The sequence below is a fragment of the Ranitomeya imitator genome, chromosome 1 (assembly GCF_032444005.1).
Source record: "Ranitomeya imitator isolate aRanImi1 chromosome 1, aRanImi1.pri, whole genome shotgun sequence".
Classification (NCBI taxonomy): Eukaryota; Metazoa; Chordata; class Amphibia; order Anura; family Dendrobatidae; genus Ranitomeya; species Ranitomeya imitator.
Window position 1 is genome coordinate 660,083,975 of NC_091282.1, and position 27,985 is coordinate 660,111,959.

Here is a 27,985-nt window from a genome sequence, read left to right on the forward strand (position 1 = left end):
TTATTTTCAGGTCTCCTCCTCTCCACATTTCACAGTGAGCTGTGTCTTGTACTGTAAATTTCTTTGTATTTTCCAACAACTTTCGGCCTGTCAGGGCAGTGAGTGATATCTGAGACAGGTCAAGAGGTTTGTAATGACACTGTGATGTTCTCTCAGGATGCCGCGGGGCGCACTTCACACCAAATGTATTTGCCTTAAGAGAGCCTTAGGTGAGGACAGCCATTCTCTCTCTCCGAGACCTACCATTACTGCTCTTTGCTGCGGATATTGCACCTCAACTACTGCTTCTAGTACAGTAGAAAATCCACTATTGACGCTAGTATCTTCTTAGAGGGTACATCCACTTTGAGTGGCCCAGAAAAGAACGGAAAGATTTTTTAATTTTTTTCACTTTTTTTTTTAACTCTTTCCTGGCTTCTTAAAGGGAACCTGGCGCTTGACCATAAATGTGTAATTTGTTTTCCTTCCTGGTGTAAATACCACTGTTCTCCTGATTCCGGAAATGTTTTTCTTTTATCCCTGCACCATACCCTGTCCTCAATTTTGCTTTCCAGGAGATTTTGAGAAGCTTCAGCAGGGCCTAAGAGTTTCACTCCTTCAGGCCTTCAGGAGGACTTCCTTTTCTTCCAGCAGTTACCTTAATATTCCAGGATAGTTATCAAACATGAGCTATGGTACCATACGATATGTACTAATATTGTTCTCACAGAGAGAGGTGTTATAAGGAGACTGGATGATTAGCCCCAGAGTTAATAGGAAGAAGCTTCTTGTGATATGAAGTGAAAGCTGTAGAACTGTTGTGTCAGCCTTATTGGTGGTCACCTATCTTATGAATGTCTGATAACCACCATGTTTTCTTTCAGCTGGAGAGATTCTCCAATGCCATCTTGGAGTCTTTGATAGTGCAGAACATCTCCAAGGAAGATCCAAAGCAGAAGGTGAATCTTAAGAAGAACCAGGTGGAGTCCTCCTTGGTACAAGCTCCAAACAGGAGACACTCAATACACTCCCCAATTGGTGTGTATGGCTTTCGAGTCTTCAGCAACGACAATCCTGGCTTCTCTGATATAAGAGGGGCGAGAGCTGGCGTGCAGGGCCGGAGATGCCTGAGTCTGGACAGCCCATTGTACCCCTCCAAGATCCAGTAGGACTAGGTGCATTGTGTCTGGAAGTGATGGTGACTACTGGTATTAGGCTCTGCCCACATCTATTATAGATTCGTAGATTCGTGTTAGAAATATGTCAGAAGATACTTCAAAGTTGAGCTGCCCTTTAACAATCTATAGTCCTGATATGCAATGTATATGCTTAAGTCTCTATATCCAGCTTTTCCGTACCTCTCTAACTTAGGCCTCTTTCACGTTTCGATAGAACTACATCAGGAGGTGTCCTTCATTAGGCCTCTATCAGACATCAGTGTCTTCGGTACGTGTGGTGACAGTTTTCACACGTTCCGGAGACACTTACACACGTAGACACATTCAAGTGAATGGGTCTGTGCACAAGTCAGTGTGTTTCCACAGACTGTGTGTCTGTGGGCAAAACACGCTGACGTGTCTGTTTGTTAACAGCAGCACAGGCTGCAAAAGTCCCGCACACATGCATACTGATGACTGATTGGCTGCGTCTTTATTTACCATACAACTATAGGATTAGTAATGGATAGAAGTCTTATAGATGCCTCTCCATTACTAAGCCATGGGCATTATGTCTCCGGACAATACAAAGGTGACATCAACCCCACAAATATGAACCCCACTTGCCACCACTACAGGGCAAGATGGAAGAGCCAGGCAAAGCACCAGAATTTGCACATCTAATAGATGTGCCTTTTCTGGGGCAGCTGCAGGCTGTTGTTTTTAGGCTGGAGTGGGGACAATATCCATTGCCCCTTACCAGCCTGTCTTCTTTAGCTTGACTGGTTGTCAAAAATGGGGGGACCCCATGCTATTTTTTACAATTATTTAAATAATTTAAAAAAATGGGGTGGGGACCCTTCTATTCTTGAGAGCCAGCCTTGCTGAAGCAAACAGCTGAGGGTTGCAGCCCACAGCTGTCAGGTTTGCCTGGCTGGTTATCAAAAATACAGGGGAACCCACTTCTTTTTGTTTTAATTATTTATTTATTGCACAGGCGGTGGCTGATGAATACTCCCATCAGCCATTGCCTGCTCTCGGTGTTATCAGTTGAATTGATAGCCGACTGCAGCGCAAGCAGGAGAGAATGAGGAGGGCTGTCTTCAGCTCCCGGCGTTGAGGAACAGCGCGAACAGTACCGTGTGATACTGATGCGGCTCACGGTTGCCACACATATTAAAACACACAAACAAATATCTCCAGTACTGTTTTTTTCCATTACTGGAAATATCAGGATGTGTTAAAGACCCCTAAGAAAGAGCATTAACAAGTCAATCCATGTTTCTTAACCCCATTCTAACCCTACTAATAACACAGTGAGATTTGTGGGGGACTTGAGGGAGCAAAGGCAAAATGGATGGAAGAGATAGCAGGAGAGAATGGGACCCGGCACTGAGGGTAGAGAATAGCAAAGATATACTATAAGCTTGACACTCACACAACACTTTAATTGGCCAAATCAGGTAGTCAGGTTGGATTGTGCACAATGGCAAATGATCAGCCAACTCCTGCGATTTTGCCATTCACTTGCATTTTTGGATGAAAATTCCCACTTTACAGATCACAATTTTAGTAGACAAGCCATCCTCCTGACCACTTCCCGATATATATACAGTCATGGCCAAAAGTATAGACACCCCTGCAATTCTGTCAGATAATACTCATTTTCTTCCTGAAAATGATTGCAAACACAAATTACTTGGTAATATTATCTTCATTTAATTTGTCTTAAATGAAAAAACACAAAAGAGAATGAAGCAAAAAGCAAAACATTGATCATTTCACACAAAACTCCAAAAATGGGCCAGACAAAAGTATTGGCACCCTCAGCCTAATACTTGGTTTCACAACCTTTAGCCAAAATAACTGCGACCAACCGCTTCCGGTAACCATCAATGAGTTTCTTACAATGCTCTGTTGGAATTTTAGACCATTCTTCTTTGGCAAACTGCTCCAGGTCCCTGATATCTGAACGGTGTCTTCTCCAAACTGCCATTTTTAGATCTCTCCACAGTTGTTCTATGGGATTCAGGTCTGGACTAATTGCTGGCCACCTTAGAAGTCTCCAGTGCTTTCTCTCAAACCATTTTCTAGTGCTTTTTGAAGTGTGTTTTGGGTCATTGTCCTGCTGGAAGACCCATGACCTCTGAGGGAGACCCAGCTTTCTCACACTGGGCCCTACATTATGCTGCAAAATTTGTTGGTAGTCTTCAGACTTCATAATGCCATGCACACGGTCAAGCAGTCCAGTGCCAGAGGCAGCAAAGCAACCCCAAAACATCAGGGAACCTCCGCCATGTTTGACTGTAGGGACCGTGTTCTTTTCTTTGAATGCCTCTTTTTTTCTCCTGTAAACTCTATGTTGATGCCTTTGCCCAAAAAGCTCTACTTTTGTCTCATCTGACCAGAGAACATTCTTCCAAAATGTTTTAGGCTTTTTCAGGTAAGTTTTTGCAAACTCCAGCCTGGCTTTTTTATGTCTCGGGGTAAGAAGTGGGGTCTTCCTGGGTCTCCTACCATACAGTCCGTTTTCATTCAGATAGTACGGGTTGAACAAGGTCCCTACAGTCAAACATGGCGGAGGTTCCCTGATGTTTTGGGGTTGCTTTGCTGCCTCTGGCACTGGACTGCTTGACCGTGTGCATGGCATTATGAAGTCTGAAGACTAACAACAAATTTTGCAGCATAATGTAGGGCCCAGTGTGAGAAAGCTGTGTCTCCCTCAGAGGTCATGGGTCTTCCAGCAGGACAATGACCCAAAACACACTTCAAAAAGCACGAGAAAATGGTTTGAGAGAAAGCACTGGAGACTTCTAAGGTGGCCAGCAATGAGTCCAGACCTGAATCCCATAGAACACCTGTGGAGAGATCTAAAAATGACAGTTTGGAGAAGACGCCCTTCAGGTATCAGGGACCTGGAGCAGTTTGCCAAAGAAGAATGGTCTAAAATTCCAACAGAACATTGTAAGAAACTCATTGATGGTTACCGGAAGCGGTTGGTCGCAGTTATTTTGGCTAAAGGTTGTGAAACCAAGTATTAGGCTGAGGGTGCCAATACGTTTGTCTGGCCCATTTTTGCAGTTTTGTGTGAAATGATCAATGTTTTGCTTTTTGCTTCATTCTCTTTTGTGTTTTTTCATTTAAGACAAATTAAATGAAGATAATATTACCAAGTAATTTGTGTTTGCAATCATTTTCAGGAAGAAAATGAGTATTATCTGACAGAATTGCAGGGGTGTGAATACTTTTGGCCATGACTGTATATGCAACTCAGCCGAATGAGTAGGTTTTGTGATTGTGGATAGGGGAGTAAACCACAGAGACTCCCTCGGTCCTGTCCCCCTCAATCATACTCCACTGCCCCCTCCAAACTTCTGAGTCATCTCTTCCTGAAGACTCTTCTGCCCTCTCTCCTCCAGACTTTTGTATCCTTGCTCCTCCAGGCTTCTTAATCAATCCCTCCAGACCCTTTTGTCCAGACTTTTTGTGTGTCATCACTCCTCCAGACTTTGCTGTCCTTCTCCTCTGTATCCCACTATTCCAGACTCCTTTGTTGCCTCCTCCTCCAGACTTCTCTGTGTCCCCCCTCTTCCAAACTTCTCTCTCATCCTCCTCCTCCAGGTGCTCCCTCCTCCAGACTATTGTGTCCCCCCTCCTCCTGCATTTTCTGTGTCCTCCCTAATCTATATATCCTGTAGGTTACAAGAAACACTGGGCATGTCACAGTGTTGCCCATGTACAACTGGTGTAGGAAGATTGACCTTGATGGACCTAGGTCTTTTTTCAACCTATGTAACCATCCGTGGTCTACAATCCATTCTCCCCTGCAGTTTAAAAAATAAAGCTGAATTTTGATTGGTTGTTAGAGATCCTGACAATGTGGCCCTCACCCATCAGGACTGATTATGGATGACTGCGTCTATATTGTGTACAGATGATTGCTTATGTTCTTTATGCTTCACTTATAACTACAATACAGTATATACACACACACACCTATATATAGAGATGTTAGCACAGCTTAAAAGCCACAGGTTGGGGACACTGGGTCCAGTTATGTGAAGTGCGCAGCCTGAGAGCTAACAGGAGAGCAGCATAGTCCTTATATACTCATCTGACATTCATATTATGTATTATAACCATAACAATTTTTGAACAATAAATATTTTATTTTCAGAAAATGAAAAAATTTATTTATTTATTTTTTACAATTTTCAGAGATGGTGTAAAAAAATAAATATCTTCATGTAAACGTTGTTTCTGACCTAAGATTATATATAAATATATACAAACACCTATATATGCAGTCTCTGAGCCAGCAGATGCAACACACAAAAGGTTTAACTGTCCATTGAGATTTTAGGGAGGTTCAGTACTGAACTCTATAGATCAGTATGTTCTGTATATTTCTCACCACAACTTTTGAAGTTATTAATTGCAGTTCTAGAAGGGCTACAGAAAGCCTGGTGGAACTCCGCCATAGGCAGAATGGGGCAGACTAAGGAACTAGGTCTTGACAGTCCTGCCTAGTGCAATGTAGGACTGCTGACACCTCACAGCTGCGCATGCTCCAGTGTGGGGTGGTACCGCCTGCCAGCGAAAAGTTTTCCAAAAGTTTGCATAGTAGTCTGCATTCCTCCAAGTCCTACCGCGACGGCAAAAGTCCAAAGTGGCGTCCCGGGCATGGAGGCGATAACTTTGAGGACAGTGATGCAACCGAGGATCAGTCATTGACATTCCCTAAGCTGTTATGGTGGAGAAAAAGGTGTTAAAGTCTGTCTCCAAAGGGTTATGTCCACCATGGATGAGGTTGGGTCTTCCTGCCTCATTCGGTCCTTCTTCTCCCGAAGACAGCAGACATGCTCCTCACTATGCCCTTGATGCCCACGTTCTTCTTGCTCAAGCTCCGGCTCGCCCTCACCCTCTCGAGCAGTTGGTGGAAAACCACTAATGAGCCATGGTAGGTCTCTGCTGCCGAGATCTCAAAAAAGTCACAGTCCGAAGTAATGGCAAGAAGGCGACCCTCCTCGCTGGAAATCTGACGCCGGTGCTGGAGGTCCCGCTTGTTGCCCACAATGATGATGGGCGTGGAGCTGTGCCGCTTCTTCAGCTGGCGGATTCGCTGGAGCTGCTGCCGCACCACACTGAAGCTGTCACGGTCACAGAGGCTGTAGACGAGGATGAAACCATCTGCCCAGCGCAGCTGCTCCTCGCTGACACAGCTCTGCAAGCTCGGCTTCTGCAGGGGAGGGGAGGATATCAGACATCAGACATTTGCTACCAGGAAAGCTGGGTGATAGCCAATACAATGCTAAAACTGAAGGAACGCAGGTCTGCAGAGGTGTAATAACCTGCAGGATATATCACTGTATCTGTCAGAGGGTGGAGAGCGATGTTCTGCAGAGAGGTCAGTGGTGTAATAATCTGTAGGATATATCACTATGTATCTGTCAGGAGGAGGAGGAGCGATGTTCTGCAGAGAGGTCAGTGGTGTAATAATCTGCAGGATATATCACTGTATCTGTCAGGAGGTGGAGGAGCGATGTTCTGCAGAGTGGTCAGTGGTGTAATAATCTGCAGGATATATCACTGTATCTGTCAGGAGGTGGAGGAGCGATGTTCTGCAGAGTGGTCAGTGGTGTAATAATCTGCAGGATATATCACTGTATCTGTCAGGAGGTGGAGGAGCGATGTTCTGCAGAGAGGTCAGTGGTGTAATAATCTGCAGGATATATCACTGTATCTGTCAGGAGGTGGAGGAGCGATGTTCTGCAGAGTGGTCAGTGGTGTAATAATCTGCAGGATATATCACTATGTATCTGTCAGGAGGAGGAGGAGCGATGTTCTGCAGAGAGGTCAGTGGTGTAATAATCTGCAGGATATATCACTGTATCTGTCAGGAGGTGGAGGAGCGATGTTCTGCAGAGTGGTCAGTGGTGTAATAATCTGCAGGATATATCACTATGTATCTGTCAGGAGGAGGAGGAGCGATGTTCTGCAGAGAGGTCAGTGGTGTAATAATCTGCAGGATATATCACTATGTATCTGTCAGGAGGTGGAGGAGCGATGTTCTGCAGAGAGGTCAGTGGTGTAATAATCTGCAGGATATATCACTATGTATCTGTCAGGAGGTGGAGGAGCGATGTTCTGCAGAGAGGTCAGTGGTGTAATAATCTGCAGGATATATCACTATGTATCTGTCAGGAGGTGGAGGAGCGATGTTCTGCAGAGAGGTCAGTGGTGTAATCTGCAGGATACATCACTATGTATCTGTCAGGAGGTGGAGGAGTGATGTTCTGCAGAGAGGTCAGTGGTGTAATAATCTGCAGGATATATCACTATGTATCTGTCAGGAGGTGGAGCAGCGATGATCTGCAGAGAGGTCAGTGGTGTAATAATCTGCAGGATATATCACTATGTATCTGTCAGGAGGTGGAGGAGCGATGTTCTGCAGAGAGGTCAGTGGTGTAATAATCTGCAGGATATATCACTATGTATCTGTCAGGAGGTGGAGGAGCGATGATCTGCAGAGAGGTCAGTGGTGTAATAATCTGCAGGATATATCACTATGTATCTGTCAGGAGGTGGAGGAGCGATGTTCTGCAGAGAGGTCAGTGGTGTAATAATCTGCAGGATATATCACTATGTATCTGTCAGGAGGTGGAGGAGCGATGATCTGCAGAGAGGTCAGTGGTGTAATAATCTGCAGGATATATCACTATGTATCTGTCAGGAGGTGGAGGAGCCATGTTCTGCAGAGAGGTCAGTGGTGTAATAATCTGCAGGATATATCACTATGTATCTGTCAGGAGGTGGAGGAGCCATGTTCTGCAGAGAGGTCAGTGGTGTAATAATCTGCAGACCAGGGACCGTTATTATGGTACGGTGTATAATGGGTGATTACCTGTGGGCAGACAGAGTCCCAGATGCTGAAGGAGGTGTCTCTGCCGTCCAGGCTGATGTTGTGGGTGTAGATGGACTCTGTAATATATAATGGAGGGTGAGTATAATATTGTACATTATCATCTGGATTATTATCACCTGTATTATAATCTCCGCTCACCTGTGCCCACGTATTCTCCAATAAACCTCCGTGTCAGGAAGCGAACGGTGAGAGCTGCAGATATGAAGATGGAGGTAAGACAGGAGGACTTGGCAGAAGAGCTGGCCATCTAACAACAATAATTCTTAGAAAATGCACTTACCAGATTTTCCCACGTTTTCAGCTCCCAGGACCAGGATGTTGGCTTCCGCCTTGTGTTGCTGGTGGCTGGAGTCGGTCATCCTGGTGAGCTGCTGTACGACCATTTGTAATCCGGTGCTCAGACAGAGGAGAAGAAAGAACTGTGAGGACTGGAGCTGGATGGAAGAGACTAGAGATTTATAGGAGGAGGGCGGGCAAAGCCAGTGAGACTGACAGCAGCAGCCACCAATCACAGGGGACCTCATGGGGTGTGATGTTTACAAGACCAAAGCAGCGATACCTGCAGGGGGTCCTCAAGTGTGACAGTGCTTGTACTAATGTCATCAATCAGTGCGCCCCCCAAGGAGACAGAACCTGTGCAATCACAGGACAGAAAGCTGTACGGGGAAATATTTATTTAGTTTACTCACTTATATAGCACCATTAATTCCACAGCACTTTACAGCTATTATCATTTCTGCACAATCTGCATCCCCTACTAGTATGTTTTTAGAATGTGGGCGGAAACCGGAGAACCCGGAGGAAACCCACACAAACATGGAGGGAACATACAAACTCCTTACAGATGTTGTCCTTGGTGGGATTTGAACCCAGGAACCCAGCGCTGCTGTGCTAACCACTGAGCTACCGTGCTGCTCTATATATAGTACAGTGCTAACCACTGAGCCACCGTGCTGTTCTATATATAGTACAGTGCTAACCACTGAGCCACCGTGCTGTTCTATATATAGTACAGTGCTAACCACTGAGCCACCGTGCTGCTCTATATATAGTACAGTGCTAACCACTGAGCCACCGTGCTGCTCTATATATAGTACAGTGCTAACCACTGAGTCACCGTGCTGTTCTATATATAGTACAGTGCTAACCACTGAGACACTGTCTATAGTACAGTACTAACCACTGAGCTGCTTTATATATATAGTACAATGCTAACCATTGAGTCACCGCGCTGCTCTATATATAGTACAGTGTTAACCACTGAGCCACCGTTCTGCTATAAATATGTATATATAGTACAGCGCTAACCACTGAGCCACTGTGCTGTTCTATATATAGTAAAAGGCTAACCATTGAGTCACCGCGCTGCTCTATATATAGTACAGTGCTAACCACTGAGCCACCGTTCTGCTATATATGTATATATAGTACGAAAATTGAGCTTGGATTAAGTTGGTATACATGCAGCACATAAGCACATGTTCACATTGGCCATAAAACATACAAAACCTACAAGAAATAAAATGAGCAAAAACCCTGCTGTAACTAAATAAGTAAAAACACACAGAGACCCCAACAACAGGGACCTAAGAGCGGCCCATGACACCCTACAGAGGCAATACAAGTGCATCCTCAAGGAGAAAAAACAGAGTCACATCTCCCAGAAACTACGGCAGCTTGAAGACTCCCTCCAGGACAACTCATTCTGGAAGACCTGGAGTCATATCGGCACAAAACCCAAGCAGAACACCCTCCACATCCAGAATGGCAACATCTGACACAACTACTTTGAAAGCCTCTGCAGGAACATACCAGAAGAAGACCTAACCCCAGAGCAGCAACATCTAACTGAGGAAACAGTCAAGGACTTCCAAAACCCTCTGGACACACCAATCAGTGTGCTGGAAATAAAGGATAGAATCAGACTGATGAAATGCAAGAAGGCCGGGGCAGTTACGGCATCCTGCCAGGGATGATCAAATACATGCAGCACTGGCAAAACTTTTCACCCACGTCCTAAACATCGGCTACTTCCCACAATGCTGGAATCAAGGTCTCATTACGCCCATCTACAAGAATGGAGACCGATACAGTCCAGCAAACTACAGAGGGATCTGTGTCAATATCATTCTGGGAAAACTGTTTAACAGCATCAATAATAAAAAGATCATCACCTTCCTCACCCAGCGTGACATCCTCAGCAGAAGCCAAGCTGGGTTCATGACAAACCACCGCACTACCGATCACATCTACGCCCTGCACAGCCTCATCAAGACCCACGTCCACAGCAAAAAACGGGAAAATATTTGCATGCTTCGTGGACTTCAAGAAGGCCTTTGACTCAGTGCGAAACCCCGGCCTGTTTCTGAAACTCCTGGAAAGCGGAATAGGTGGCAGAACCTACAACGTCATCAAGAGCTCATACACTGAGAACCGTTGCAGCGTGAAGGTGAACGGGAAGAGGACAGCCTTCTTCCGGCAGGGCCGCGGGGTCAGGTCAGACAGGGCTGCAGCCTGAGCCCAACTCCATTCAACATCTACATAAATGGACTGGCAGCAGCTCTAGAATCATCGTCCACCCCAGGTCTCAGTCTGCAAAACCGAGAGGTGAAGTTACTGCTGTACTCAGATGGGTTCCTGCTACTACCCCCAACCGAGAGAGGCCTCCAAGATAGCCTGGCAGTGCTGGAAACATTCAGCACCACCTGGGCGCAGCCCATCAACCAAAAGAAGACCAAAGTCATGGTGTTTCAGAAGAGGAACCAGAATAAAAACCCCACTCACTCCCTCAAATTAAATGGTTCCACACTGGAGAAGACCAACAGCTATACCTACCTCGGTCTGGAGCTAAGCCAATCTGGGAGCCTCAAGCAAGCAGCAGAGGCCCTGAAAGATCAAGCGTGCAGAACCTTCTATGCCTTCAGAAGACAACTGTACCACCTCAAACCACTGGTGAGAGTTTGGCTTAAGATATTTGATAGCGTCATCTCTCCTATACTGCTGTATGGTAGTGAGGTTTGGGGCCCAGCGACTTACCCAGACCAGACAAAGTGGGATTCCAGCCCAACCGAAGTCTTCCACCTGGAGTTCTGCAAATATCTCTTTCAAGTACATCGCAGCACCTCAAACATAGTCTATCGGAGTATACTGATTCATGTATACAATGGTTGAACATTCTGCTGGTATATAATTCGCTATGATGCCACCTAATATAATGTCGGCAACATCGTACTGGTTCATTTATTTGACAATTTATTGTTTGACACTGTTTTCTACAAGAGAATGTTGATATTCATGTTCTAAGTTAATCACTTTGAAAATGTTTATTTTCAATAAAAATTGATAATTATAAAAAAAACATAAGAGAAAAATAACCTTCGGCACTCAACAAGTCCACACTCAAATGTTCTTAATGAAGATAAATTTATTCATTGATAGTCAGAAAAAATGGATGACAGACAAAAAATCCAACGTTTCGGCGTATCGCCTTTTTCAAGGAAGTCTGTGATAGCAGAACAGAATAGACATTACAACAATTTTTATTACATAAATAAACATATTTAAGCAAAATAAATCCCATCCAAAAGGAAAAGAATTTAATTAAAGAGGGACACCGAAAAGAATCATGTGATAAGACGACACCAAGACAAAAAGGGAAATCCTTTATTGATAAAGATCCATATGTCCCAGAAGCCAGGAAGAGGGGGATGTGCAAATAAAAGAAAAACAGAGTAACAAGTGAACGAGAAAAAGAAATAAAAATAAAAAATTAATAGAACTATAGGTCCCTATGGAAGTATACTACAAAAGAGACAAATCCACCCACAATAGTGTAAATAGGCATAACTAATATACCTATAAAAAATCTCATCCGTATGTGTACAGATATGTACACATCCACATATATACCCAAATAGATAGGCACCCCAATACGAAAATACAAAAAGCAATACCTGTATAGAATAATGAATAGATCACATGTGTGAGTACTGGAAGTTTATGTATTATTCTAGGGCGGCTTTTGGGTGGTGTTACCGCATGCGATCTGACCTATGGTCCATCGTTGGGGGGCCGATATTTCGGCGCTTGCTTTTGGTTGTTATTTGTTTATGCGTTCTGACCTATTGTTTATCGCAGGGGGACCATTATTCTGCCTCTATTTAATTATCACTGAGGGGCCGTTATTTCAGTTTTTCTTAGCATCTAGACTTTGTCTTTTTGCCTATATTTGACATGATAGTGGAGTTAGCATTTTGTTCTATTTCTCCCCCTTTTTTTACAGTGGTCCTTCCACACTAGCGGTTATTGACATGTGATCTATTCATTATTCTATACAGGTATTGCTTTTTGTATTTTCGTATTGGGGTGCCTATCTATTTGGGTATATATGTGGATGTGTACATATCTGTACACATACGGATGAGATTTTTTATAGGTATATTAGTTATGCCTATTTACACTATTGTGGGCGGATTTGTCTCTTTTGTAGTATACTTCCATAGGGACTTATAGTTCTATTAATTTTTTATTTTTATTTCTTTTTCTCGTTCACTTGTTACTCTGTTTTTCTTTTATTTGCACATCCCCCTCTTCCTGGCTTCTGGGACATATGGATCTTTATCAATAAAGGATTTCCCTTTTTGTCTTGGTGTCGTCTTATCACATGATTCTTTTCGGTGTCCCTCTTTAATTAAATTCTTTTCCTTTTGGATGGGATTTATTTTGCTTACATATGTTTATTTATGTAATAAAAATTGTTGTAATGTCTATTCTGTTCTGCTATCACAGACTTCCTTGAAAAAGGCGATACGCCGAAACGTTGGAGTTTTTGTCTGTCATCCATTTTTTCTGGCTATCCATGAATAAATTTATCTTCATTAAGGACATTTGAGTGTGGACTTGTTGAGTGCCGGAGGTTATTTTTCTCTTATATTGCAATTTTTTCCTTCGAGCACCATTCTTTATTAAAGAGTGCACCAATCCTGACCTATTTATCTACAAAAAAACATAGCCTGTCGGGCAGAGTTGGGTTGATTCCCCTTATGGCTAACTATAAACAAGAGGGCGCTATCACACCAGGCGCACATACAGAGCAGCAACCCCAGCTCCTACCATCATAGAGCCCTACTGAGCCAAAGCCCAGAGCAAGCCACGGACCCCAGCAGCCAGTCCCGCCAAAGTCAGCAACACACCCTGACAAAAGCCGAAATAAAGAAGATCTCAGAGAGCTGCAAGATGCAATATATAGAGTGAATTAGAGAACTCCCAGAAACTCACCATCTACCGGTCACTGCGGAGGGACTACACTCTGGCCCCATATCTGGAGAGGTTACATCACCCCAGAGACAGGCAGATCCTGAGTCTATACAGACTGAGTGTTCACAGTCTAGAGGTGGAAACAGGGTGGCACCGACAGACATTTGTGGCACCCCAGGAGTTCAGGTACCAGAGTAGTGCTGCCTTCCTCTCAGGGAGGGTAGTGCTATGCCTGGAAACAAGAGGGATCTCTTTGGCAGGTAATTCACACAAACACCTTCTGAATTCAGGCCAGGAGGAGGAGCTCAAAACCCGGTTTTAGGGCAGCTTCCCTGAATAAAGATCCTGGTCTGGAGGCGGAGTCAGTTCAGTTTTTAGCCTGGAGAGCAGACAGGAAAGGAGCAGAGGAGAGATTTGAGGGCTCAAGGAGGCTGCGGGGAGCTGCAAGCCCCCATAGCAGAACCGGAGGGCACAGAACTACACGTACATTGCCCAAATTAAGCCTGTGGTACAGCAGCATTCTGGAGCCTGGAGTCACCGTGCAGAGGCCCCAGAGGAATGGCTCAAGCTGCCTACCATACAGGTACCTGTCCCAGGACAGGGGAAAGAACCAGGACCTTGTTAGAACACTTCAGGCAGCAAGGGACTTATGACTTGCAAAGGGGATTTCACTTGTTTCCGGGCTGCCTGGACTCCTTATGCACCTGTTGCCGGTACCCTGGACAACTTCAGTAAACCAGGTAAAGACTGCAACGCTGTGTCCTTTACTCATTGGCAAACACCATCATCGCCATACACCTTGGGAGCCCTGGGGACCGTGCTTCACCTGTGGGAAGCGTCACCATCCTTGCTGCAACAACATGCCCCAGAGGACCCCTTTAAAGCAGCGTCGGTCCCCCTATTGACCGAATTCCATAGGTGGTGTCACAACAGACTTTATCACAATTCCCCTTTAAAGATCGTTCCCATTTTACAGTGAGTCCCAGGGCCACGGACCGGGTCGCAGCCACCGTGACATCCCCTTTAACAGTGACTGGACCCGGTGCCGAGTACCCCGCTGCCCTGGCGGGCTACTCACATTCAAGCCACAGGAGAACAGACTGTGCCAGCACTGACAGCAGGGGGCACTGGAGGACGAGACGCACTTCCTGCTTTACTGCAACAAATACTCAGCAGTGTGGGTCTCCCACTTCCAGAGACTTTCCATTCACAATCCGGACTTCCCATTCATGGACGAGTAGAGGAAAAGACGGGATCACACATGCGAGAAATACGGCTGAGTCTCGCATGTTAATACCCGGCATTGCTACCGTCACTCTGGAGCGGAGCATGCGGCGCATAGCAATACATGCAGCCTCACGCTCCGCTCCTGAGTGACTGCTGCAATGCCGGGTATTAACATGCGAGACTCAGCCGTATTTCTCGCATGTGTGATCCCGGCCAAACTGTGCATCCTACTGGGGAAAGAGGAATCAACAGTGGAGATCCCAGCCCAATACGTCACCATATGTCAAAAGCTGAGAGGAATTTAAAACCTCCAAATGGACTATTATTTACCAAATCGTGCCCCCAACACCCCATTCACATAATCCCCGATCCCCTCTGTTAGGCGTCAAGATCCCGCCCCTGCACAGGGGGAATCTCGAGCCATGTCCTCTGCAGTCTCCCATTCTTCTTCAGCCGCAGAGACGTCGGTCCCAGCGTCTTGCTGAGGCTAACGCTGTGCATCTGGTTGCTGCTGCCGTCCCAGGTTCAGCTATAGCAACCAGCATTAGTCAGCGGGGAGGCAGATGCTGCTGGGACTAAGTCCTGCTTTTCTCCATCTGAGCATGCCCGTGGGACGACAGCTCATTGGTGGTCGGAAGTCACATGCTCAGGTCCTCAAGCAGCTCCGATTGGGCCGTCAGCAAGGTCCCGGAAGGCTGCGGCTATAAAAGAATCACACAGCAGTGTGCTAGTATGACCTAATTGTGTTGTGTATGTGTTCAAGTGTGTCTGTCTCAGGGGAAAGCTCCTAATCTTCCCCTATCCTCATGTTGTGTGTGTGTTCTGGGTGTTTGGAGCTAAGGACAGCGCAAGTATTGGCGCAACACATGTTATACAGCATCAGTTAGTTCCGCTCGCCTGTGCGACGCCACGCGCACTCAGTGCGCTAAATCTTCTAGGATTGCGTTTGTTAGAGGCGTTCACCAGCACGATGCCGTGTGCTACCAGAGCGCTAAATCCCCTTTGACAGGGTGGTTAGTGGCGTTCACCAGGTCGACGCTGCGAGCACTCAGTGTGCTAAATCATGTTAAATCTTTAGTTAGTTGTTTCTTAGGCATCGTAAGGGCGACGCCGTGTGCATAGTGGGTCTAGAGGGAATCTAACCCTGCGTCCTTGGGGCTGAGTCCTGTGTCCGTGCACTAGCGCTGATTCTGCTGTGCTCTGTGAGGCATTTGTATTCTGTAGTACTGCAGCTCTGTGAGGTAACAGGGTTCGCCCCAAGTACACACCGGGTATCTGTTAACCTACGTGTGTCCAGTGCGATACTGCCATTTATTGTCCGCCATTACCGAGCAGCAGTTACCATCCCTGCATGGTGGACCCCGGGCTGCGAACACACCTTATTTTTATTAATATATTTATTTGGTGCGCTCCGCCAGCCCTAACACCCTCCCCTGTCACATCTATTTTCCTTGCTTTGGCAACACTAAATGTATTTTGGTCCTGCCAATAAAGCCTGTTTGAGTTTGAGCATGGCTTTTATGCTATTTTTAATCCAAAACAGTATTACTAAGTATTACTAAAGGCTTCCCCAGACTGGTGTCCACATGTTGGGACCCGGTCATTTTGTCTGCCCTTATTCACACTGAGGTGAACTCTGACACATGATAAGGTTTTTAATATTAGACAGCGTAGGACCGTCCCGATCAGGGCCACCTTGTCGACGGTGGGATGGCTTTTATGCTATTTTTGCTAAAAAAAAAAAAAAACAGTATTACTAAGAACCTTGTGTTATTTAAATGCACTTTTGCATTTTCCTTATTTAGGCCGGAGTCACACTTGTTGTGAATTCTGTTGTCGGGCTCCCTCCTGTGGTCATGAATGGTACTTCGGCTGGTTCTGTCCATGGACTTCCTCTGGTGGGGGTTTCTGAGTTTCCTTCCACAGGTGACGAGGTTAATTCGTTAGCTGATGCTCTATTTAACTCCACTTAGATCTTTGCTCCATGCCACCTGTCAATGTTCCAGTATTGGTTTAGTTCACTCCTGGATCGTTCTTGTGACCTGTCTTCCCAGCAGAAGCTAAGTTCCAGCTTGTATTTCTTTGGTTTGCTATTTTTCTGTCCAGCTTGCAATTTTTATTGTTGTCTTGCTTGCTGGAAGCTCTGGGACGCAGAGGGAGCGCCTCCGCACCGTGAGTCGGTGCGGAGGGTCTTTTTGCGCCCTCTGCGTGGTCTTTTTGTAGGTTTTTTTGCTGACCGCAAAGTAACCTTTCCTATCCTCGGTCTGTTCAGTAAGTCGGGCCTCACTTTGCTAAATCTATTTCATCTCTGTGTTTGTATTTTCATCTTACTCACAGTCATTATATGTGGGGGGCTGCCTTTTCCTTTGGGGAATTTCTCTGAGGCAAGGTAGGCTTTATTTTTCTATCTTCAGGGCTAGCTAGTTTCTTAGGCTGTGCCGAGTTGCATAGGGAGCGTTAGGCGCAATCCACGGCTATTTCTAGTGTGTTTGATAGGATTAGGGATTGCGGTCAGCAGAGTTCCCACGTCCCAGAGCTCGTCCTTTATTATCAGTAACTATCAGGTCATTCTGTGTGCTCTTAACCACCAAGTCCATTATTGTCCTGACCACCAGGTCATAACAGTACAGGTGGCCCAAAGTACTAATGCATCTCAATAGAGGGATAAGAGAAGTTCTGAGACCATTTTTTTTTCTTTGCAGTGTGTTTTGTCTCTTTTTTCCCCTTTACCTCTGGGTGGTTCAGGACACTGGTGTAAACATGGACATTCAAGGTCTGTCCTCTTGGATGGATAATCTCACTACAAGGGTACAAAACATTCAAGATTTTGTGGTTCAGAATCCGATGTCTGAGCCTAGGATTCCAATTCCTGATTTTTTTTTTGGTGATAGATCTAAGTTCTTGAATTTCAAAAATAATTGTAAATTATTTCTTGCCTTGATACCTCGCTCCTCAGGTGACCCTGTTCAACAAGTAAAGATCATTATTTCTTTGTTACGTGATGACCCTCAAGACTGGGCATTTTCCCTTGCGCCAGGAGATCCGGCATTGCGTGATGTTGATGCGTTTTTCCTGGCGCTTGGATTGCTTTATGACGAACCTAATTCAGTGGATCAGGCAGAGAAAATCTTGCTGGCTCTGTGTCAGGGTCAGGATGAAGCGGAGATATATTGTCAGAAGTTTAGAAAGTGGTCTGTGCTCACTCAGTGGAATGAATGTGCCCTGGCAGCAATCTTCAGAAAGGGTCTCTCTGAAGCCCTTAAGGATGTCATGGTGGGGTTTCCCATGCCTGCTGGTCTGAATGAGTCTATGTCCTTGGCCATTCAGATCGATCGACGCTTGCGTGAGCGTAAAGCTGTGCACCATTTGGCGGTACTATCTGAGCATGGGCCTGAGCCTATGCAATGTGATAGGACTTTGACCAGAGCTGAACGGCAAGAACACAGACGTCGGAATGGGCTATGTTTTTACTGTGGTGATTCCACTCATGCTATCTCCGTTTGTCCTAAGCGCACTAAGCGGTTCGCTAGGTCTGCCACCATTGGTACGGTGCAGTCTAAATTTCTATTGTCTGTTACTCTGATTTGCTCTTTGTCATCCTATTCTGTTATGGCATTTGTGGATTCAGGTGCTGCCCTGAATTTGATGGACTTGGAGTATGCTAGGCGCTGTGGTTTTTTCTTGGAGCCCTTGCAGTATCCTATTCCATTGAGAGGAATTGATGCTACGCCTTTGGCCAAGAATAAGCCTCAGACCCAATTGACCATGTGCATGGTTCCTGCACATCAGGAGGATATCCGCTTTCTGGTGTTGCATAATCTGCATGATGTGGTCGTTTTGGGGTTGCCATGGCTACAGGTTCATAATCCAGTATTGGACTGGAAATCTATGTCTGTGTCCAGCTGGGGTTGCCAGGGGGTACATGGTGATGTTCCATTTTTGTCTATTTCGTCATCCACCCCTTCTGAAGTTCCAGAGTTTTTGTCGGATAATTGGGATGTATTTGATGAGCCCAAAGCCAGTGCCCTACCTCCTCATAGGGATTGCGATTGTGCGATTAATTTGATTCCTGGTAGTAAGTTTCCTAAGGGCCGATTGTTCAATTTATCTGTGCCAGAACACGCCGCTATGCGGAGTTATATAAAGGAATCCTTGGAGAAAGGCCATATTCGCCCGTCGTCATCACCGTTAGGAGCAGGGTTCTTTTTTGTGGCCAAGAAGGATGGTTCTTTGAGACCTTGTATTGATTACCGCCTTCTTAATAAAATTACAGTCAAATTTCAGTATCCTTTGCCGTTGCTATCTGATTTGTTTGCTCGTATTAAAGGGGCTAGTTGGTTCACCAAGATAGATCTTCGAGGGGCGTATAATCTTGTGCGTATTAAACAAGGCGATGAATGGAAAACAGCATTTAATACGCCCGAGGGCCATTTTGAGTACCTGGTTATGCCATTCGGGCTTTCCAATGCTCCATCAGTATTTCAGTCCTTTATGCATGACATCTTCCGAGAGTACCTGGATAAATTCCTGATTGTATATTTGGATGATATTTTGGTCTTCTCGGATGATTGGGAGTCTCATGTGAAGCAGGTCAGAATGGTGTTCCAGGTCCTTCGTGCGAATTCCTTGTTTGTGAAGGGGTCAAAGTGTCTCTTTGGAGTTCAGAAGGTTTCATTTTTGAGGTTCATTTTTTCCCCTTCTACTATCGAGATGGACCCTGTTAAAGTCCAGGCCATTTACGATTGGACTCAGCCGACATCTGTGAAGAGCCTGCAGAAGTTCCTGGGCTTTGCTAATTTTTATCGGCGCTTCATCGCTAATTTTTCTACTGTTGCTAAACCGTTGACTGATTTGACCAAGAAGGGTGCTGATGTGGTCAATTGGTCTTCTGCAGCTGTAGAGGCTTTTCAGGAATTGAAGCGTCGTTTTTCTTCTGCCCCTGTGTTGTGCCAGCCAGATGTTTCGCTCCCGTTTCAGGTTGAGGTTGATGCTTCTGAGATTGGAGCAGGGGCTGTTTTGTCGCAAAGAAGTTCTGATGGCTCGGTGATGAAGCCATGTGCTTTCTTTTCTAGAAAGTTTTCGCCTGCTGAGCGTAACTATGATGTTGGTAATCGTGATTTGTTGGCCATGAAGTGGGCATTCGAGGAGTGGCGTCATTGGCTGGAAGGAGCCAAGCATCGCGTGGTGGTCGCAAAGAAGTTCTGATGGCTCGGTGATGAAGCCATGTGCTTTCTTTTCTAGAAAGTTTTCGCCTGCTGAGCGTAACTATGATGTTGGTAATCGTGATTTGTTGGCCATGAAGTGGGCATTCGAGGAGTGGCGTCATTGGCTGGAAGGAGCCAAGCATCGCGTGGTGGTCTTGACAGATCACAAGAATTTCACTTATCTTGAGTCTGCCAAACGGTTGAATCCGAGACAGGCTCGATGGTCGTTATTTTTCTCCCGTTTTGATTTTGTGGTTTCGTACCTTCCGGGCTCTAAGAATGTGAAGGCTGATGCCCTGTCAAGGAGTTTTGTGCCTGACTCTCCGGGTGTTCCTGAGCCGGCGGGTATTCTCAAAGAGGGGGTAATTTTGTCTGCCATCTCCCCTGATTTGCGGCGGGTGCTGCAAAAATTTCAGGCTGATAGACCTGACCGTTGCCCAGCGGAGAAACTGTTTGTCCCTGATAGATGGACTAGTAGAGTTATCTCTGAGATTCATTGTTCAGTGTTGGCTGGGCATCCTGGAATCTTTGGTACCAGAGATTTGGTGGCTAGATCCTTCTGGTGGCCGTCTTTGTCACGGGATGTGCGTTCTTTTGTGCAGTCCTGTGGGACTTGTGCTCGGGCTAAGCCCTGCTGTTCTCATGCCAGTGGGTTGCTTTTGCCCTTGCCGGCCCCGAAGAGGCCCTGGACGCATATTTCTATGGATTTTATTTCGGATCTCCCCGTCTCTCAAAAGATGTCGGTCATTTGGGTGGTTTGTGATCGCTTTTCTAAGATGGCCCATTTGGTACCTTTGTCTAAATTACCTTCCTCCTCTGATTTGGTGCCATTATTTTTCCAGCATGTGGTTCGTTTACATGGTATCCCGGAGAACATCGTTTCTGACAGAGGTTCCCAGTTTGTTTCGAGGTTTTGGCGATCCTTTTGTGCTAGGATGGGCATTGATTTGTCTTTTTCCTCGGCTTTCCATCCTCAGACAAATGGCCAAACCGAACGAACTAATCAAACTTTGGAAACATATCTGAGATGCTTTGTTTCTGCTGATCAGGATGATTGGGTGTCCTTTTTGCCGTTGGCTGAGTTCGCCCTTAATAATCGGGCCAGCTCGGCTACTTTGGTTTCGCCGTTTTTCTGCAATTCTGGTTTCCATCCTCGTTTCTCTTCAGGGCAGGTTGAGTCTTCGGACTGTCCTGGTGTAGATACTGTGGTGGATAGGTTGCAGCAGATTTGGACTCATGTGGTGGACAATTTGACATTGTCCCAGGAGAAGGCTCAACGTTTCGCTAACCGCCGGCGCTGTGTGGGTCCCCGACTTCGTGTTGGGGATTTGGTTTGGTTGTCGTCTCGTTATGTTCCTATGAAGGTTTCCTCTCCTAAGTTTAAGCCTCGTTTCATTGGTCCGTATAAGATTTCTGAGGTTATCAATCCTGTGTCATTTCGTTTGGCCCTTCCTGCTTCTTTTGCCATCCATAATGTGTTCCATAGGTCGTTATTGCGGAGATACGTGGCGCCTGTGGTTCCATCCGTTGATCCTCCTGCCCCGGTGTTGGTTGAGGGGGAGTTGGAGTATGTGGTGGAGAAGATTTTGGATTCTCGTGTTTCGAGACGGAAACTCCAGTACCTGGTCAAGTGGAAGGGTTATGGTCAGGAAGATAATTCCTGGGTTTTTGCCTCTGATGTTCATGCTGCCGATCTGGTTCGTGCCTTTCATTTGGCTCATCCTGGTCGGCCTGGGGGCTCTGGTGAGGGTTCGGTGACCCCTCCTCAAGGGGGAGTACTGTTGTGAATTCTGTTGTCGGGCTCCCTCCTGTGGTCATGAATGGTACTTCGGCTGGTTCTGTCCATGGACTTCCTCTGGTGGGGGTTTCTGAGTTTCCTTCCACAGGTGACGAGGTTAATTCGTTAGCTGATGCTCTATTTAACTCCACTTAGATCTTTGCTCCATGCCACCTGTCAATGTTCCAGTATTGGTTTAGTTCACTCCTGGATCGTTCTTGTGACCTGTCTTCCCAGCAGAAGCTAAGTTCCAGCTTGTATTTCTTTGGTTTGCTATTTTTCTGTCCAGCTTGCAATTTTTATTGTTGTCTTGCTTGCTGGAAGCTCTGGGACGCAGAGGGAGCGCCTCCGCACCGTGAGTCGGTGCGGAGGGTCTTTTTGCGCCCTCTGCGTGGTCTTTTTGTAGGTTTTTTTGCTGACCGCAAAGTAACCTTTCCTATCCTCGGTCTGTTCAGTAAGTCGGGCCTCACTTTGCTAAATCTATTTCATCTCTGTGTTTGTATTTTCATCTTACTCACAGTCATTATATGTGGGGGGCTGCCTTTTCCTTTGGGGAATTTCTCTGAGGCAAGGTAGGCTTTATTTTTCTATCTTCAGGGCTAGCTAGTTTCTTAGGCTGTGTCGAGTTGCATAGGGAGCGTTAGGCGCAATCCACGGCTATTTCTAGTGTGTTTGATAGGATTAGGGATTGCGGTCAGCAGAGTTCCCACGTCCCAGAGCTCGTCCTTTATTATCAGTAACTATCAGGTCATTCCATGTGCTCTTAACCACCAGGTCCATTATTGTCCTGACCACCAGGTCATAACACACACTACAGCGAGATACGGCTGAGTCTCGCAGGTTAAAACCAAGCTCTGGCACCAGCACTCCGGAGCGGAGCGTGCAGCTCCATGTATTGCTGTGCGGCCGCACGCTCCGCTCCGGAGTGCCGGTGCCAGAGCTTGGTTTTAACCTGCGAGACTCGGCCATATCTCGCTGTGTGTGATCCCGGCCTTAGTTACAGAAGCGTTTTTGCTCATTTTTGTTTCTTTATTTAGTTACAACAGGGTTTTTGCTCATTTTGTTTCTTTTAGGTTTTGAATGTATATATAGTACAGTGCTAACCACCAAGTCACCGTGCTGTTCTATATAGTATAGTGTTAACCCCTGAGCCACCATGCTGCTCTATATATAGAACTTTGCTAACCACTGAGCCACTGTGCTGCTCTATATATAGTACATTGCTAACTAATGAGCCACCGTGCTGCTCTAAATATACAGAACAGTGCTAACAACTGAGCCACGTCCTGCTCTATATATAGTACAATGCTGACAACTGAGCCACTTTGCTTATCTATATATAGTACTGTGCTAACCACTGAGCTACTGTGCTGCTCTATACATAGTACAGTGCTAACCACTGAACTACCATGCTGCTCTATATATAGTATGGTGCTAACAACTGAGCCACCGTGCTGCTCTCTATATATACATCCACAAATTCTTTTTTATCTGCAGACTCATCTCATCCACCATCTACTATTCGCGGGATACCCATCGGCCAGTTCCTACGAGTCAAACGAATTTGCTCAAATGAGGAAAACTTCAATATGCTGGCTATTGACCTCACAAGCAGATTTCTCGACGGAGGCTATAGCAAACGAAACATCAAGAGAGGCTATCAAAGGGCTGTAAAAGCAACAAGAGACCAACTCTTATATCGTACCTCTGTATCTACAAAAAGGGACAACAACAACCAGGTATGATTTATCTCTACATTCAACAAAGAATGGAAAGGTCTAAAGGAAACTATTTATAAACACTGGGAAGTATTACTGGTAGATCCGGTTCTACGTGGCATATTACCAACACAACCGTCAATTGTGGCCAGAAGATCCGCTAATTTAAAAGATTTATTGGTCCACAGTCACTACGAATCCATTAGAACTGCAACTAACCATGCCAATCAGAAAGGATTGCCAGGCTTCTTTCCCAGTGGTCTTTGCAAAGGGTGCTATAACCATACTAAATCTACTACTTTCGCAAACTGGAATGGATCTCGCAGCTACAGTATTCGAAAACACCTCACATGTGCGGCAGTCGGAGTGATCTACCATGCCACCTGTCCCTGTGGGAAGGTCTATATTGGCCTGACCACAAGGGAATTAAAGGTAAGAGCTCGCGAACACATTAGGGACATAGAGAAAGCGAAATCCAGTGAAGAGGACTCTTCACTAAAAAGTCTCCCTAGGCATTTCAAACGCCACCATGAATGCAATGCGAGGGGTCTAATGATAAAAGCAATTGACCAGGTTACACTTGGACCCCGAGGTGGGGACCTATCTAAGGTCTTAGAAAGCAAATGGATCTACCGGCTGGGCACCATGAGCCTGGGAGGCCTAAATGAGAGTTTGGGTTTCAAAGCGTTTCTATAGGCATGCTGGCCTTTATAATATATATAATTTCTTTGAGGCATCTTTTTTAGGGATGGGTTCTTTTATCGGTTTTTAGTTGTTTAGCTTATTGCGTAGATTTATATATTTGTTCATTAATTTATATTCTTTTCTTGTTTTTAAAATTATTTACCTCTTGTTTATCTTGCGGTCTTGGAATGGGTGGTTTCATGGACGTGTGTGGAGAAGCTCTGGCCCTCATATCTGAACTTCCTTGAAGAAATTCTTATGCTCGTATATGGACCAGCTATAGAACTCCGTGGACTTACACCCTGCAATATAGGGACTTGTTGTGTATCCATAATCCGTTGCTTGGATGAGTGGCGGTTGTGTTGTATTGAGGTTATTTCTTAAGCATTTTCAGCTTTTTATAATATTGTTAAATATAGACTATGTTATTATAGTTATGCACTGACTAACTGTCACTTTTACATTTGTCTAATTATATTTATTGTATTGAATATGAATCCTTATTTGGATTCTGCACGTGATTCCCCATTTAGAGATACGGTTTTTAGGTAGTTCCCCCCCCCCCCCTCCTTTCTTTCCACCTGTCCCCCCTTCCCCTTCTCCCCCCCCCCTGTTTTCCCTCACTTCCTTTTTAGCATATCACCTATTCCACTAGTCCAGCTGCATAGGATAATAGTTTATTCCGGCAGCATATTGTAACTTTATTATATGCATCTTTATTTATCTCTTTAACCATCTACTCTCAGAGCACTTGTCTCGTTTGGCACGTCCATCCTGGCTTTTCAGCCCTAACCCATAGGGGATTAGTTTATCCCAGTATCTATATAGCTATTTTAATATATGCACCTTTTTATTTAATAAATCTTTACATCCACATTTTGAGCACTTTTCCTGCATTATTTCCGTAACTTGCACTTAATATGGCGCACCTTCTACTGCAGTATTCGTGGCTGCCGGCATGTAATTTATTTGTTTGTCACCGCTTAGTATCCCAGCAACCACTTTCCAACACTTATCCCTATCAGGCACCAGAGAGAAGGAGCGCATGCGTGGATCATCTAGTCACCTTGCATTTCCCAGGGCACTCCACACTGGACCTACGCACATTATTGAGCGCGGTACAGGGAGCGCTGCCTGAGAAATGCCTTAATATGGATGACGATGATGACCGCATGCGCCGTACATTCTACTCATGGTGCGCTGACACTTACAAGCCCTATATACACAGTCACAGCACGGTGGATGTGGGATGCATGCGTTCCATTTGCGGGCCATCGACGTCATCTCCTCTTAATGGTAACTTAGATACGGCTTAGCCAATAGGAAATCACTTACGTCACAGCTCTTTCTTGTCCTCGCACGTCTATTAGCTGCTACTCATTTAAATAACCGCACCTTTCATCCACTGGGCACGCCCCTGGAAGAAGCTAAGGGCGAAACGCGCGTCGGGGCGACAGGGGAACGCCGAATTACCCGATACCATATGATTCACAGCCTCCATAGATCCACGTGTCACAGCGGTGAGGTAATATGCATTTTGGGATCTGCGCTTGTACATAAATGCAATGTATTATGTATTACCTATGTGGGCACTGCAGAATGATTAATTTATAATTGCATGCACCAGGCAGATCTGGCAACATATAGTGCCTCACAGCACTTGCTAAATCTTGATAGTTTTAGATTCTCCTTTCTTGCTGTATTGTGGTGGCATATTTTTATAAAATAAGGATTTAGGGTATTGTTCTGGCCCCCTGGGTATCTTTTTGTATTGTATGTTCCATACCTGTTTTTTCTTTTAATTTTTGGCAATAAACTGAGATTTTATTGATATCCTATGGTTCTCTTCATTGGACTCAGGGGTTAATTCAACTGAGTTTCCTATTTGTTGTTTCTCTATATAGTATATTGCTTACCACAGAGCTACCATTATGCTCTTTATATAGGACAGTGCTAACCACTGAGCCACCGTGCTGCTCTATATATAGTACAGTGCTAATCACTGAGCCTCTGTGCTGCTCTATATATAGTGCAGTGCTAACCACTGAGCCACCGTGCTGCTCTATATATAGTACAGTGCTAACCACTAAGCCACTGTGCTGCTCTATATATAGTAAATTGCTACCACTGAGCCACCATACTGCTCTATATATAGTACAGTGCTAACCACTGAGCCACTATGCCTCCCAAGATATCTCCATATTGGTCTGTCATCTCCATGGTGGTCAATTCGAGGTGAGGCTAGTCCTGCCTGTGATAGTGCGCCTGAGCTGACCCAAAGGCAAAGAAAGCAAGGATACTTTGTAGAACTGCCAAGGATGAGGCTAGGTTCACATTAGTGTATCTGTGCGTAGTGTATCATCTGGATCCAGCTCCAGGAATAAAATGTAAAAACTTTATTAGTTCACATTCACATACTGAGGACTAAGGGCACATTTGTTGCTCGAAACGCGTCCAGTCGGGTGCTGGTTGCTCTCCTTTACACACTATGCCGGTCATGTCTCAGCAGCATTTTAATGTGAACTAATAAAGTTTTTACATTTTATTCCTGGAACTGGATCCATATTTCCTTTCTCTACATGTCGACCAGTGTTGTGGCACCAACACTTTGTTTCCATGCTCGGATGGATACTTACCACATCGGACAGATGAACTAAGGGTGAGTTGAAATATACTTTTTTTTTCTGTGTGCAGTGTATCATCTGCATGCGCAAACGCATGCCAAAACGCATGCAAACACATGTTTACGCAGCGTTTTTTATCCGCATGATCTTATGCATGACGGCAAAAAAATGCTGCATGTGCATGCATTTGTATGTGTTTTTGCATGCGTTTGCGCTGTTTATGCATGCGTAAGTTATCTCCCAATGGGCGTGTCTCATGGGATTTCTACATATAGACACTGCACAGATAAAATCCTTGGCTTTTGATGGTGTATTCAGCTGCAAGATGGACCTTAGCATGGAGAGCTTCAATCTGAATCTGGATTTGTTATTGAAATTGGTTTTTCCTTTGCTGTGGCTTATGAGAAAGAAAGGAGAAGAGAAAGACGAAGAAGACGTTGTCGTCGCTATTGGCAACACCCCATTGCTGAAGTCCGACAGAGCCGTGGAGCCTACCACTCGTTCTACAACTGAGCTTCATGAAAACCTGCAAAAGTTTTTCTAGTACACGAGAATGTCGAAGCAGAGCTTCCAAGAATTGTTGCTACGTGTGCGAGGATGACATCACCGGGCAGGACACACAGCTTCGTAGAGCAATTCCTGCTGAGGAACGTCTGTTGGTGACCCTAAGGTACGTAATTTTGAAAAAGAAACACCTGTCATTAATATTATTGTTCTAAAAGCCATGAACTGATTTTTTTTCCATTTTCATTTCCACAGATTCCTGACAAGCGAAGAGACCGTAAAATCTCTACATTTTCAATTTCGGATTGGAGTGTCCACCTTTTCTGGGATTGTTGGAGACACCTGCCGGGCATTGTGTGACGTTCTGCGTGCAGAACTCCCAAAACTGAACTCTTGACTGAAAAATTCAATGAAATTTGTAATTTTCCAAACTGTGTGGGGGCTGTGGACAGTAAACACTTTCGGACTCTAAAACCTGCTGGAAGTGGATCCAAGTACTTCAATTATAAAAAACACTTTTTCATTATCCTCATGGCGATTGCGGATGCTGAGTGACGATTTGTTGCCATTGACGTTGGCTCATTTGGTCAAGGAAATGACTCACAGACTTTCAAGAAGAAGCTGGCATAGCCCAATTGGCCCTGCTACGTAGGACCGAAGCTCAAAAATTTTACTTGTTAAGAGCCAAACACAATGTAGCCCAAAAAAAGAAGAAAGAACAATGGACACAAATACTTACATTACATGCAGTAGTCTAACAGCACAGCAGTAAGGCAGGACGAGAACGGCAGCACCAGGCAGGCAGCACCAGGACGGCAGCACCAGGGAGGCAGCACCAGGAAGGCGGCACCATGACGGCGGCACCAGGACGGCGGCACCAGGAAGGCAGCACCAGGACGGTGGCACCAGGATAGGAGAAGCAGTCTACAA

The 27,985-nt window shown here is 45.3% G+C and overlaps 2 protein-coding genes across 3 annotated transcripts in view; one reads left to right on the forward strand and one right to left on the reverse strand.

Annotated features, from left to right (window-relative positions):
• LOC138640674 (perilipin-2-like) overlaps positions 1–2,772 on the forward strand; it is a 53,836-nt gene extending 51,064 nt beyond the window's left edge. Inside the window, exon 7 of the mRNA XM_069728852.1 lies at positions 864–2,772. Within this exon, the coding sequence (XP_069584953.1) occupies positions 864–1,148 (285 nt within the window). The 3' untranslated portion in view covers positions 1,149–2,772. The remainder of the gene's footprint in view (positions 1–863) is intronic.
• Positions 2,773–5,183: 2,411 nt separating this feature from the next.
• On the reverse strand, positions 5,184–27,979 carry LOC138640690 (ras-related and estrogen-regulated growth inhibitor-like protein). Of its 2 annotated transcripts, XM_069728854.1 has the most exons (5): positions 27,795–27,979; positions 8,342–8,495; positions 8,200–8,253; positions 8,041–8,117; positions 5,184–6,375 (listed from the first exon to the last, which is right to left on the reverse strand). In XM_069728854.1, exons 2-5 carry the CDS (start codon positions 8,442–8,444, stop codon positions 5,962–5,964), a joined length of 648 nt encoding a protein of 215 aa, XP_069584955.1. In that variant the 5' UTR covers positions 8,445–8,495; positions 27,795–27,979; the 3' UTR covers positions 5,184–5,961. The 2 variants fall into 2 exon arrangements, with proteins under 2 accessions (XP_069584955.1, XP_069584954.1); XM_069728853.1 differs by lacking the exon at positions 27,795–27,979 and having other exon boundaries at positions 8,342–11,991.
• Between the last annotated feature and the right edge of the window lie 6 nt (positions 27,980–27,985).

Excerpts from the sequence above, each read along its gene's own strand:
- LOC138640690 (XM_069728853.1), bottom strand. The coding sequence starts at position 8,585 with ATGAGGTCCCCTGTGATTGGTGGCTGCTGCTGTCAGTCTCACTGGCTT. Across the intron at positions 8,118-8,199 it reads TGGAGAATACGTGGGCACAG|AGTCCATCTACACCCACAAC; the intron begins GTGAGCGGAGAT and ends TATATATTACAG. Across the intron at positions 6,376-8,040 it reads GGGACTCTGTCTGCCCACAG|AAGCCGAGCTTGCAGAGCTG; the intron begins GTAATCACCCAT and ends CCTCCCCTGCAG.